Source organism: Condylura cristata, unplaced genomic scaffold (assembly GCF_000260355.1).
Source record: "Condylura cristata isolate star-nosed mole 26May11 unplaced genomic scaffold, ConCri1.0 scaffold00008, whole genome shotgun sequence".
Taxonomy (NCBI): domain Eukaryota; kingdom Metazoa; phylum Chordata; class Mammalia; order Eulipotyphla; family Talpidae; genus Condylura; species Condylura cristata.
This window is the reverse complement of record NW_004567109.1, coordinates 10,864,073-10,877,667: the sequence shown is the minus strand read 5'-3', so window position 1 is coordinate 10,877,667 and position 13,595 is coordinate 10,864,073. Positions and strand designations below refer to the sequence as shown.

The 13,595-nt window shown below is 47.3% G+C and overlaps 1 protein-coding gene across 1 annotated transcript in view; it reads left to right on the top strand.

The window, feature by feature from the left end:
* The first annotated feature begins 3,658 nt into the window (after positions 1–3,658).
* The window catches only part of IL22RA1 (interleukin 22 receptor, alpha 1), a 16,486-nt gene continuing 6,549 nt past the window's right edge, over positions 3,659–13,595 (top strand). The window contains exons 1-4 of the mRNA XM_004679381.1: positions 3,659–3,701; positions 7,490–7,622; positions 8,240–8,418; positions 10,574–10,755. Coding sequence (XP_004679438.1) covers positions 3,659–3,701; positions 7,490–7,622; positions 8,240–8,418; positions 10,574–10,755 — 537 coding nt within the window. The remainder of the gene's footprint in view (positions 3,702–7,489; positions 7,623–8,239; positions 8,419–10,573; positions 10,756–13,595) is intronic.

Genomic DNA, 13,595 nt, shown 5'->3' with positions numbered 1-13,595 from the left:
GACACCTCATCTGTATTTATCCTAGCACTCCTGTTTCACTCTACGTTACTGTCATTTTAGTTTTTATGTGTAGGGTTCTGGGGGGGAGGATCTGCTGAGAATGCTAAATGTTTTCCATGATATATTAATAATTGCCGTTTTCCTCTTCCAGCTCACAAGTTTCTTAGGAACACACTTCTGGGTAGCAGGGGGACCTGTGATGTGTCTGAGCATCTTGCAGCAGGAGGCCCCCCTGGAGGCCACCCCGAATCCCATCTTCCCATGTCGATGACCATCCTCCCTCCACCCAGCAGCTGCTCTGTGGCTCAGGGCTGCTCAGTGAGGGAAACTGATCAAGGAGGCAGAATAAGAAACAGAAAAACAATGAGGGTGACTTGTTATTGCTATACAATAGAGACCTTAATCAACAGTCACCTGCTCACATCGTCCTTGACCTCAAGCCTGTGTGCGTAAAATGGGGCTAAAGGGGTGAGTGTTGGGGATTAAAATAATAATAGTAATAAGCCAGAAGTTATATCTATACTATCCAACTAAATCAGAGAGTCAATTCCACTCATGAATTACTCAAGGCTACTGCTCCATGCCAGGACCCAGGCCAGGGAGACCCCTCAACATGTGATGAAACAGGAGATGGAGGCTTGATAGCTTTTTATATATCATCAGGTCTCTTCACACCCCCACTGCCTCTTTAAGTGGCTCAGGAGGAGAAGGATGGGGTGTGGGGAGGAGTCCCAAGATAGGGATATCTTGGAATATCCTGTCCTGGTGGGAAAAAATTCAGCGGGGGACGGGAGTCCCCCTCAAGGCAGTTCTGGGCAGGCGAGCCCCATCATTTCTTCGCATGGTTTATACCCACTCTAAGCTTCTGTTTCTCTGGGCACTCAATGGACATCTTAGAAGCCAGATCCCAGGAGGACTCTGAAGTCCACCCCATGCCCATTTCTGGGCGCCTCTCCTGGAATTCCCCTCCTAAAAAACCCCAACCCAGCCATGAAGCCTGATCTGAAATTTGGCCTCCAAAATTACTCCCAACTCAGACTTCCAAGGACTCACTGATCTTTATCCTCGTTGTCCCTCCCTCCATCCCCACACTCACATAGCCCAAGTTTTGGCATAAGGGACTGACTTGGTCCTTGGGTCCTCATTTCTTTTTTCTTTCCTTTTTTTTTTTCAAGATTTAATTATTTATGGATACAAGAACTGGGGTACAGGACAGAGGTGCAGGGGAGGTGAGAGGATTCCCCAGAGACAGAGTGGGGAGCAGAACTGGCAGATCAACAAAGCACACTGCTGAGGGGAGCAGCAGGGAAGACAGGAGAGGTCTGCCGCGCCATGTGGGTCAGCTCCTGGGTTGGAAATCGAACTCACATTGCAGTGGCTGTGGACAGCTTCACAGTGCTGCACTTGAACCTGTTGCACCAGCAGGGAGGACCCGGGTCCTCATTTCAAAAGAGAGGTGACTCACTGCGTGATAACTCTGCCTCAGACACCTTGCTGGACCCAGCAGCGCTGAGCTGTGGGGATCCCCTTTCATAGATGAGAAGCCTGGGGATGAGGGGAGACTGTTGTGCCTGGTGCTGTCATGACCGAGAGGGAGCGTGGCACAGGCAGGGCAGAAGCTTTCCAGGGCTGGCAGTCTCCAGCACTCACTGTCCTGCCCAGGAGCCTTGCTTTCCCCAAGCGTCAAAGCATCTTCTACAAAGGCTTTAGAAAATGCAGATGAGTGAGGAAAGAAAATAAAACCACCTGTCATCCTGTGAGAATTCCATTTCTACCTTTTCCTCACCATGGAGACATGTGTTTTAACCACACTCCTTTTCATTGGAGGAAATACGGTTTCCTTCCAGCATCCTTCAAAGGTAAACTGTATCCACCTGGTTCTGGGTGCGCTGCTGTCATCAGTTTGACCAAACCCGTCATTGGGCATGGAGGCTGTTCTTGATTGTGGTTGTTTTTGCTATTAGAAATGAAGTTCTTTAGCAATCCAGGTGTCTCCTTCCCATTCATTCCTCTATAACCTTAGTTCCCCCTAATTATAGGGAGGTTAGTTCCTCCTTCAGGTTCCAGGTGTTTCTGAGTTCCCAAGGCATCATGCTCCATAGATCTCACAGGATGTAGACAGACAGACAGACAGCCAAGATTACTCTGACTTCACCTCCCCTAAGGGACCCTTCCTGACATTTTATAACTGATCTTCCCATAGCCCCTCGTCCCAAAAACCATCAAAGGCACCCACATCCCTGATAGGCCATTCTGGGACAGAGAAACCTCTCGAATCCTTCAAGTCAAAGGACATTAGTACAAAAAAGTTGGTTGTACAAATGGCAGAGCTGCTGAAAGTCTGATCAGGAAGTAGAAAGCATCCCAGAGAGACACCACAGCAGGAAGGTGTTCCATCCACTGCCGAGATGCTGTTCAAAATTTTTCTAGAAGCACCTTGACAGCACCACCTGTCCGTCCTCCCCAAGGCCTCGCATTGGCGGAAACCACCAGGAAGTGGCTGACAAAGGAGTCTGGGAAATGTAGTTGCAGGAAACAAGGGCACAGCCATCCCTCCATCACCCAAAGTATAGTTCAAACCTGGCAGCTTTGTCAAACTTTACCAAAGATTCAGAGTCGATAGAAACAATTACAACACAGGGGAAAAAAAAAAAAAAGACCCTAAACGTAGCTCCCAGATGTCATGTCTACTGCATCCTAAAGGTGAGCGCTCAGGGGTCCATCAGCACCCAGCTTTCCTGCTGTGGCCCCGCTCGGTGGACGCGTGCCGGACCCTTGGATCATGTCCATTCAGCCAGTGTCTTGGCCCCTTCAACCTTCTCTGAGGCCCAAGGAGAAAAAGAAAATTGTGTCCTAAATACCCACCCCAGTGGAGCCAGGCCCTCGGCAGAATGGCTGTGGGTGAGAGTTTGACTCTTCGTTACCCCCAGTCCAAGGTCAGTTCATGGACTTGCCCCCATCGCTAGCCCAGCTGAGTCACTGAAGTTTGAGACCTGCTGTTGTCCTGACCTTTTGCAGGGCCAGGCCCCCTAGTCTCAAGGCTGAAGTGGACTTCCCCTCCCGCAGCTTCGTCTATCACCAGGTCCATCTCCCCTGGAGATGGGGGGGGGTGGGTAGGGGGAAACAAGGAGATAGCAGCAGACACCCCATGTCTTCTCCTATCAGACAAAACCAAGGAGCCAAGCTTTTCTTTGCTCCAAGGACTATTTTCTGCTCCCTCCAATGCCTTCAGATGTTTTCCTCAGGGCAAACCTTGAAAATGGAATTACTAGAGCAAAAGGCTTCTGATGCTCAGTGCCAAGCTGCCATCTGATAAGGCTGTCTACAGAGGGTTATTTTTGCCTTTTCTGTCTCTTAGCTCCCTGACAAATCACTATAGAAACTTGGGATGAATCAGCCACTAGACCAGATAAACAAGCCAGCCAGTCACTGCTGCTATTCCTAGGAATAGGAAGGGAACTCCCTTGGGTCCCTCCCAGGATCTGGAATTCCAGAGCAGTCCAGACACCTTTGTACCCGCTCCCCACTGCTCAGGTCCCTCCCCTCCTCTTTCCCCGCCCAGTTCCCAGGTAGAGCCACCTACCAAGGCGCCAAAGCCTCTGAGCCTCCCCTGTGCTGGCTGGAGTGGAGGCCCGGAGAGGACTCCAGCTGGTCCCTGATGAGGACGCTACTGACCATCCTGATCGCAGGGTCCATGGCCGGTGAGTACCTCCTGCAGACAGACCCCCAGCCCCAGCCCAGGAGCAAGTAATCAAGGTTGCTTCTCCACCCCCTGCCCCCTGCACCCCGTACTCCCCCAAAGAACCAGTTTCAGTTTCTTCCCTGCTAAGGCTGAACCGAGAGCTGAGTTTCAGCTGAGTTTGGTGGGCAGGATGAGACGTGCCACAGATTCTGGGTTTTTCTAGAGATTCAACTGACCCTCAAAACTCGGGGATACTGTCCACTGTCTGAACCGGGGGTGCCAAGCCCCCGGTCCCTGGGAATGAGAGTTGGCTCGAGGGAAACAGACACCGTTTGCCCCCTCGTGCTGTTGAAGCTGCACCACCCATATTCCCCTGCTCCTGCTGGAGCTGCCCGGACCGAGGGAGCAGGGAGGGGTGACATGGACCAAGCCGGGGTCTGCCATTGCCCTCGCTGCTCCCCTGGGGAGCCCCTCTCACTAGATCCAAAAGGGCATTTTCTGCCACAGTGGCCATGTCTGCGGCATGATTCGGTCTTAAAATTTAAGGGCCTTTTTGAAAATAGAGCCAACGGGCATTGCTTTCGAACCCAGTCAAGGGGCCCTTTGGAGTCGCCCATATGGGGAGCTTTCAGACAGACGCCTATGCCCTAGGTTACAACTCTGCTCCCTGACGTGCTTAGTAAGATTCAGGGAACTTTTGCAGGAAGTGAAAGTGTAGTCCTGACCCAAGAGGGGGCAGAATGGTTTCTTCAAGCCCCTTCCAGCTCAAGGGCATCATGAGGATGCCAGGCGTGAGGGAAGCCAGAGCTGTCTGCCCGCCTGGCTGCGTCCGGCCAGTGCTGGCCGCAGCCACCTGGCACCTCACTGCTAGCATCACGCTGGGCGTCTCCAACACCCCCGCCTGTAACGCGCTGCGAAGTCGTGGTGCCTCCAGGAGACCCCAAGACTTGACCCGTCAACTTCCATTCTTTCTGGTTTGAGTCTTGGAAGCTCCAAGCCTCGTGCCATGGGGCCGACAGGAAACCCCTTTGGAGGCTGAAGCAATAGCTTCACTCGGGGGACCCAAGTCCCTTCACCTCAGGATTCTTAGGCTGATGACAGAGTCCAATTGCTTTGGTCTGTTTTTTCTTACCCTCCCAACTGGCTGACATAAACTTTTTTTTCCCCATTTAAACGTGGAAATTCCCCTTGTATAATCTTCCAGTCTGTCAGTCTCCAGATATGCCACCCCAAACTTCACACTGCAGGGATGACAGGCTGATGAATGTGTGATGGATTTAAGTAGGAAAAGGGACAAGGAGGGAGGGAGGAAAGGGCAGACTGTTAGCCATTAACTAAAACGGGCCCAACTGAGACCCACCCTGTTCAGCAAGCCCCGTTCAGTTCCCTGCTGAAAATATACCACCTCCACCCATACTGGGTCCTTTACCTCAATTACCAGGCTCCCCCTAATCCACACAGCTCCCGCAGGGCATGGCCCCCACCAGCAACCTCCACTGTAGGCCTGGCACACCCCCAGGAAAGGCTAAGCCCCTCTCCAGCAGAACGTGGCTTTCTCTGAACCCTCATTCTCTTCTGCCCTGTCTTCTCCACCCCAGCGTAGGTGGGCACCCTGCTTCAGCCAAGACTCAACTCTGAGTACACCAGGTCAGGTCCAAACAGAATGTTGGCTCTCTGTGGAGTTCAGCTGTCAAGCTGGGTGGGGGCAGTAAGAATCCCCAGTTCCTCGGCCCCCTTTTGAGGGTGCCAGGAAGCCCGGAAGACAAGATCTTTGGGCCTGCGGGCAGTCACGGCCTTGACGGGGAGGAGGGCATGCAACATGCCCACGAGGCTTCAAGGCCTGGTCGCAGCCAAGCCTGCACCTGTTTAGTTCCCACCCCAGCCAACGAGGCCCTCTGAGCCACTCAGAAGGAAATGCCGGTGCAGGCTGCTAAGCTCCTAAATGCTTTTCCTTCCCCGGGAGAGGAGAGTTTCGAAAGTCAAGGACTTTCACTTGCGACATAATTGCTCCAGACTAGCAGTGCCCCCCCCCCAGGCCCCTTCTTGGGGCCCTGGCCTCTGTTGCCCTTTCCTTGACGTAAACAGACTAGAGCTAACAAAGTCCTAGTGTGGCTCGTCCAAGCCCCACCCCCACCCCGGACTGGTTCCACTACAGGGGCTCAGACCACAGAAGTCCCCCAGTAAGAAGAGGGAAACACCTCCCTCTCCGAATGGCAAATCTCTTGCTCCCCCAGCAAAAGCCGCATGCTTATATATGCAAAGGCTTAATACATCATAGACATTGCCCCCAGTTTCCACCCCATGACCAAGCTGGCACTGTGATGGACCTTTCAGCTTCTGTCACCTGATATAACTGTGACCTGGGGCAAATAACCCTCTAGGCCTCGGTTTTTCTCATCCATAAAATGGGGTAATCATAGTTACTGCCTCATCAGGACGACATGAGTCTTCTACCAAGCAGGAGGCTCCGTGCCTGACACTTGATGGGAGTTCCATAAATGTTAGCTGCTGCTGCTGTCACGGGCATTTATTGTTAAGTCAGGGGCCTCCCTGGTTGCACAGGGGTTAAAGTCTCAGTGCTATCAAGCTATCACCCGCCACTGCAGCAGCTCTACCCCTGGCCAGGAAGACTTAGATTCACAACTTGACACGGCAGACCTCTCCTGACATGCCTGATGCTCCCTCAACAGAGCATTTCAGAGAACTCCCATATTAGAGATGAAAATATGGTGGTGCTAATTGGTTCAACAGTGGAGCTACCCTGCCCGTGTGTGCCCATGGTCACCTTTACCAACCTGTGGAGGGTAGGGGCCAGAGTGGGTCTGGCCAGAAGAGAGGCAGAATTCACATCTCTTCACCCTTGTTTGAAATGTGTGACTTTGGGAAAGTGAATTCTTAGACATTCTAGTTGCTATTCAACATTTAGTTGACTATCTCAAAAATATGGAACTGGTGAAGACACTAAAGTTAGACAGTGTTAAGAGGTGAGTGGGAGATAACAACAAACTGTTGGCAAGGACAGGGATCAACTGACCCCTCAAACAATGTGGGTGGATATGTAGGATGGTGCAGTCACTTTGGGAAAAGCTCGGTATTCCCTCAAAAAGTTAGAGCCTCAAGTCACCATATAACCCAGCTCTTCCACTCCTTGATATCAACCTAAGGAGTTGTATAGCTGGTACACTTTCCATACACAAATGCTCACAGCAGCCTTATTAGAGTAACTCATAAAATGGAAACAACCCAAATGCCCATTAATGATGTGAAAATAAACAATTGTGTTATAGCGACATGGTGGAATATTATTCAGCCATGAAAAGGAAATACGTTCTAATTCCTGCTAAAATATGAATGAATCATAAGAACATCAGGCTAGGTGAAGGAAGTCAAACACAAAAAGCCACGGGTTGGATGACTCTTGTTCTATGGAAAAGTTCAAATAAACAAGTCCATAGAGACAGACAGCAGATCCATGGGGAGGGGAGGGGACCAATGGTGAGTGACTCCTAATGGACATGGGGTTTCTTTTTCAGAGAGATGAAAATGTTCTGGAATTAGATCACAATAGTTGTTGCACAAGTTTGCGAAACTAAGAAACCACTGAAATGTCTGCTATAAAATGGTGGGTTTTATGGAATGAGAATTATTATCAATGGAAAGAAAGGAAAGCCAGTGATGGAGAGCAGTGGAGGTCACAGTTTCTGGCAAGTGGGTGCCAGCTCTCACCTGTTTGTTGTACAGTTGGTTAGAAAATGAGGGAGTGGGGTTTTCAAACCCATCTGGTCATTCTGTTCCCCCATTCTGCAGCTCACATGCCTGAGAACACCTCGGATATTCTTCAGCATGTGAGATTCCAGTCCAGAAACTTAGAGAACATCCTGACATGGGACAGTGGGCCACGGGCTGCCCCAGACACCGTCTACAGTGTCGAGTATAAGACGTGAGTTCCCTCCCAATGGGATCCCTCTGACTCTGCTCCAAAACCAGTCCTGCCAAGAAAATCTCCCCTTCTAGAAGTTCCCACATCCGCCACCCCCTGCCCCTGGTGAGGCTAGGTCAAAAAGAATTTTTGTCCACACCTCCAGCTCATTCTGCCCCCCCATCCTGCCTGTTCCCCTTCCCCAGCAGGGGAGGAGGGTTGCCATGGACTCAAGGTGCTGCAAAGCTGGGTCCCCTTCTGGATCCTGCCACATTGTCCTGAGCAAGACACTTCTCTTTGAATCTCAATTTCTCATCTGTAAAGTGGGGGTAACAGTGTCTGCCTCAAAAGGTTGCAATGAACCCAAAACGTGGACTTGGAGAAACTGGGTTCTGATCCTGGCTCCCCAGATGCATGCTTCAAACACCTCGGTCATTACCTCTTTAAGACTCAGCTTCCTCATATGAAAAGGAGGGAGACTAGTGTGTGAGACCACAGGCTCACTGTGAGGAGGAACAGAGCCTCTGCATAAAAGCCTGCAACACAATGTGCTGAATAAATGTCAGCTGTGGTCATCAACAAGCCGCAGGCCTGCTGCCCTGCTGTTCCTTACAGCCCGTTTTCTGCCTCGCCTGTAGGTATGGAGAGAAAGACTGGCTGGCAAAGAAGGACTGCCAGCAGATCACCCACAAATTCTGCAACTTGACCATGGAAACCACCAACTCTGGGGAGGTCTACTATGCCAGGGTGACCGCCACCAGCGCTGGAGGCCAGTCCGCCACCCAGATGTCGGAACGGTTCTGCGTAAAGTATCACGGTATGTGGGAGCCCCTCTCGTGGCAGGGAGAGGGGGAGGGGGACCCAGAGGACGCAGGGCGACACGGAGGGATGTGGTGAGGAGGGACGACACCCCCAGGAGGCTTTCCCACTTACCCCATCTCCACCCCCCACACACACCTGCCAAGCCCTCCATCATCTTACCCCTCCACCCCACCAGGGCCGCTAACTTCCCCCAGCCCATTCTCCAGGCCGAATGCCGAGGCACCGTCTCAAAGCCTCCATCTCGCCTCTTCACCCCCTGCTTAAAACCCTCAGTGGCTTCCCACAACTCTCCAAGTAAGATCCTACTACCACCCCTGTCTGTCTGGTCCTCAGAGCAAACCCTCTCCCGCTGCATGGCCCCAGCTTCTGGCACTTTCCAGTCCAGAGCCCTTGCTGCTGCCCTAATCTGGGGGTCCTCCTGGGGGTCTTCCTGGTTCTCGCTGTCACTGGCTCTTTCCCAGTCCTTCATCCTGGTCTCAGTTTCAAAGTCATGTGGCATCTCTGCTCACAGCTCTGACAAGCTGATTTCACCAGGTCACCATCTGTTATGCTAAACAGATAATAATATCATAATAAATTGTTCCTTGTCTTCACTGCTCATGTCACAATCTGCAATTACTGTGTTTGCTTACGGGCCTGTTCCCCTTTCCCCCAGTGAAATGTGAACTGTGTGGGTGTGGAATCCATTGTGTTCGCTACACAGTGTCTGGCACCTCGGGGATGTTCAATATGAAACTGATGAATGAGTGAATGAGTGAGTGAATGAATGAATGAATGAAGTGAATATGACCTGCCAACTCCCCATGGCAGTTAAGCAGATGCAATGTTCACCAACTGACTTAACGTGTTTTTTTTAAACAAACAAAAAAAATAACAGATTATTTTTTTCTTGCCTTACTTAACTACCAATAATTGTTCATTATAAAAAACTTGTAAAACACACAACTACACAAAGAAAAATAACAGTAGCCCCAAATAACACGAACATTTGAACATGATGGTAGTCAATGTCATCCACTGAATCTGTCCTGTGATCTAGGTGGGTTTTGTTTGTTTCATATAATGGTATCATGAACATTTGCTCATGTCAGTAACTTTATTAACTATTTTTTCATGCGATATTTCATAGCTGCAAAATAATCCAGTCTACAGAGTCTAATTTACTTCCCTAATTCCCTTTTATGAGAACATTTCACTCAGTTTTTCAGTTTTATAGTATTGAACACTTACCCATCTCAAAACTTTTTGCTATTATAGGTCAGTGAACATTTCAGGGATTTTATAAATTAGCTTAGGGACAGTGGGGTTCATGAATCCCTGAGTTTGGGAGTAAGAAATTGGATATGAGCACTTTGGGGGAGACCCACAGGGGTCTATAAACCAATAAATGTTATTTAGGATTTGATGCTGAGGCAATATTGGGTGTCTCCAACATTAGGATCTCCAGACCCCCAAAAGTCATTGCCAATAGGCTAGGAAAAAGCAGACCTTCCCTGGTGGTGCAACAGGTTAAAGCGCAGCACTATGAAGCTGTCTGCAGTTGCTTCAGCATGATTTGATCGTGGCCAGGGAGCTGGCCCATGTGACGCAGCAGACCTCTCCTGGCTTGCCCGCTGCTCCCCTCAGCAGTGTACTTCATCATTCTGCCTGTTCTGCTCCCCGCTCCATCTCTAGTGAATCCTCTCACCGCCCCTGCACCTCTGGCCTATACTCCAATTCTGTATGCATAAATAAATAAATCTCTAAAAAAGAAAGAAAAGACTAGAAAGAAAGCTACTCTGGCTGGGACAAGGGCATGGTCAACCCAGGGGCCAAGCCCAGGGTGCTTCTCCCGGGGCTCTTCCCACTCACTCCAGGTCACCCCTGTGCCAGCCTTAAACCGAAACACCAACTAGTGCAGTCTTTCTCTTCTCTCCTCCTTGTTTGATACTTTCAGAAGAGCTGGGGTTGGCGTGGGAGGGACAGAAATGGTCCTAGCCCTGGCGCAAGGCTGACACTAAGACTGATTCTGATTTTTTTTCCTTTTTTCTTCAAGGTTTTATTGATTTGCCACTTGTTATGTTTGAGAGTACAGATTCACACCTCAACATGGGCACCTGCTTGAAGTGATTCAACTTTTTCTTTCCTTTTCCTCTCTTACTTTTTTCCAGCGGCCATCAAACCACCTGATGTAACCTGTATCCCCAAGATGAGGTCCATCCAGATGATTGTTCATCGCTCCCCCACACCCATCCAAGCAATAGATGGCCACCAGTTAACCCTGGAGGACATCTTCCCAGAACTGTCCTACCGCTTAAGGCTGCAGAGCAAAGACACCACCCAAATGGTAAATGTATCTTCCCTCCTGGCCCTTCCCTATCCGAGAAACCTATTTCCCTATTAATTAAATCTGTGCCTGAGAAAACCAGGGGTCCATGCCGTGGAGGTCTGAGGTGGTAGATGAAGGAATCTTTATTTTAGTAGTCAAGAGCAGTTATAGATCATCAAACAGGGAGAGTCCTTATCTCTTTTTTTTTTTTTTTTTTTTTGGTGTTTGGAGTTTTACTGACATATTGCTATTGAGTTCTGATTTAAAACCATTTATAAACTGGAATTGTGAATTAAGTCAAAATTTAAAGTTCAATGTAGCCAGAGGACATATTCTATGATGTCTTCTGCAGGTAAGAAGACTATTTTATGCCCTATTTTGGTGAATGTTCTATGTGCACTTGAAAAGAACATGTGACTTGTAATTTCTTAGTAGAGTGCTCTATAGCAGTTAGTGGTAGTGTTCAGATCTCCTGCATCTTTCCTGATTTGGAGGTCTATTCTCTTCATTGCTAAGAATATAACAGCCTCCAACTAGAACTGTGGGTTTCCCTTCTGTGCTTGTTTGAAAGTTATCATTTTTACAATTGTCATAGTCTCCTGAAAAACCACCCTTTTATTATAATGTAATGTTTTTTATCTCTGCTAATATTCTTTAAAGTCTATGTTATCTTTTGTTAATACAGTGACTCCAGTTTTCTAATACTTACAGTTTACATAGTTTATCTTTTTCTATCCATTTCTTTTTACATCTATTTTCTTATCTGTATGTATTTATATTTAAAGTACATCTCTGTGACAGCTTTCTCACAGTACACTTCCCCCATTTTTATTGATATATAATTCACACACTATAAAATTCTCCCCTTTAAAGTGTACAATTTAGTGGTTTTTAGTATATGTTAAAAACTGTGAAACTATCACCATGATCTAATTTTCTATAGCCTGTTGATTTGTTTTCAAGTTCTCTGCTTCTTCTGTTATCTCCAATCTATTTTTTTAGACAGTTCAGTGGGTTTTTAATTTCAGACATTGTATTTTTGGATTCTTAAGTTTCCATGTTCTAATGTCCATATTACACAGAGATTTCCTAGTCACTCTTTCCTTCTGAGTACATTCTCAGAAGTGAGTAAGAATGCTCACTTACTACAGCATAGTTAAACTAACTGCTTTGAGTGACTGTGAGATTATTCCAACACTTTGGTCCTCGTAGGAGAGGTCAACATTGTTTTTTCTCTGAGAATGAATCATCTTTTACAACTGACAGTTTTGGAATGTATCCTAACACTGTGAATGATACATTGAAGGAACTCTGGATACTGTTACATTCCTCCAAAGAGTATTTACCTGTTTGTTGTTTGTTTTAGCAGGGAGTTAATTTGGCTAAACTCCAAGTTCTGAAATCTATGTTCAGTTCTTTCAACTTTGCTTAGACTGTTTGAAGTCTCTATTATTTGCTCATGTTGTAGGTATTTAGGCAAAGTTTATACACAGAATTTAGAACTCTGTGACCTTCTCCTATCTGTGGTTTTCCCCCTCACTTTCCATCTACTATGATTGCCTTGACCTCAGCCTTTTAGATATTCAAGTCAGTAAGATCACAGGTTTCTATCTAGGTTTTAGTGACCCATAAGGTTAAAATGAAGTACTGTCTTTTCAATTAAAAATTGAGAAATTTGCTCAGTACCATTTCCTTCTTTCCATATCTAATATCTGTCTGCTTCACTTACTCTCCAATGCCAGTAAGAAGTTTTTATCTAAGTCAGCATTTAGAATTGTTTTCTTTAGGAAGGACTGACGCAGTAAAAGCTACAATGTATTGGGAGCTTAAAGAAAAGAGACTAAATATGAAAAATGAAAGAGATTGTTTTGGGAAGTTGAGTTATTGCAGTGGGATAGCTGGAGACACTAAGGCCTGATCCAGGATAGAGGCAATGAGGGATATTGGGCCTTGGCAATTCCACTGGAGTTGTATCACATGATATTTGATGTGTACAATCTCAACTATATGAGTTCCATAAAGCAGTAAGTTGTACAGTCCATGTAAGTATGTCACATATATTCATCCTCCTCAAAAACAAAAGCAAGCAACCCTAGCCTTCCATGTGCCTGGAAAAGGAAAAGTATAGCTGAAATATGAAAAAACAAAAAAGAAAATTCTTGGCTTTTGATCTCCCAAGAACATAGCTCTTGCCTTTAAAATAAGGTTTATAGAGCATTTCAAAGCAGTGAGATACAAAGGATGTAAGTAGAAATTTGTAAAAAATGACTTTAAAATTTGGTTTTCTAATTTAACAAGAAAGAATTAGGTGATCAAACAGGTGTGGGCTTGGAGGTTGTGATGGAGCAGGATGCAGAGAGAGGACATGTTCAGTTAGAGATGCCCACTGGTAACAGGGAGCTGGCAGTTCATGCACAAACTCTAGTTCTTATGAAATAAGCCTGGGAGGTATTGATAAATTGGTGATCAGAGGAGTCAGTGTCTAGGTAAGATCAGTAAATGAAAGAGTATGTGGAAAGAGACAAAAAGGTGGATGAAAAGTCAGTCTTGCAGAACACTAACATTAAGGGCCTGGAACCAATGCAAGTTACTTTCTGGAACTCAGAAAATAAGAGAGCCAGAATGGTAGAATAAGATTGCCAAGGGCAAAGTCAAGTCTAGGCCAAAGAAGTCAGAGATACAGGAGGGCAAAAACTGAAAGTCATGTCTAGCAGAAAGATCAGAAGATACAGAGGAGCAAGGACTGGGCTCAGCAAGCAAAGCGTATGCAGGAGTGACATGGATTCAGCATCACCTGAACCCAGAGGGCCAGGTAGGCTTTACAAAGAGATGAATGCAAACGGTAGCAATCAGTGTTTTTTTTT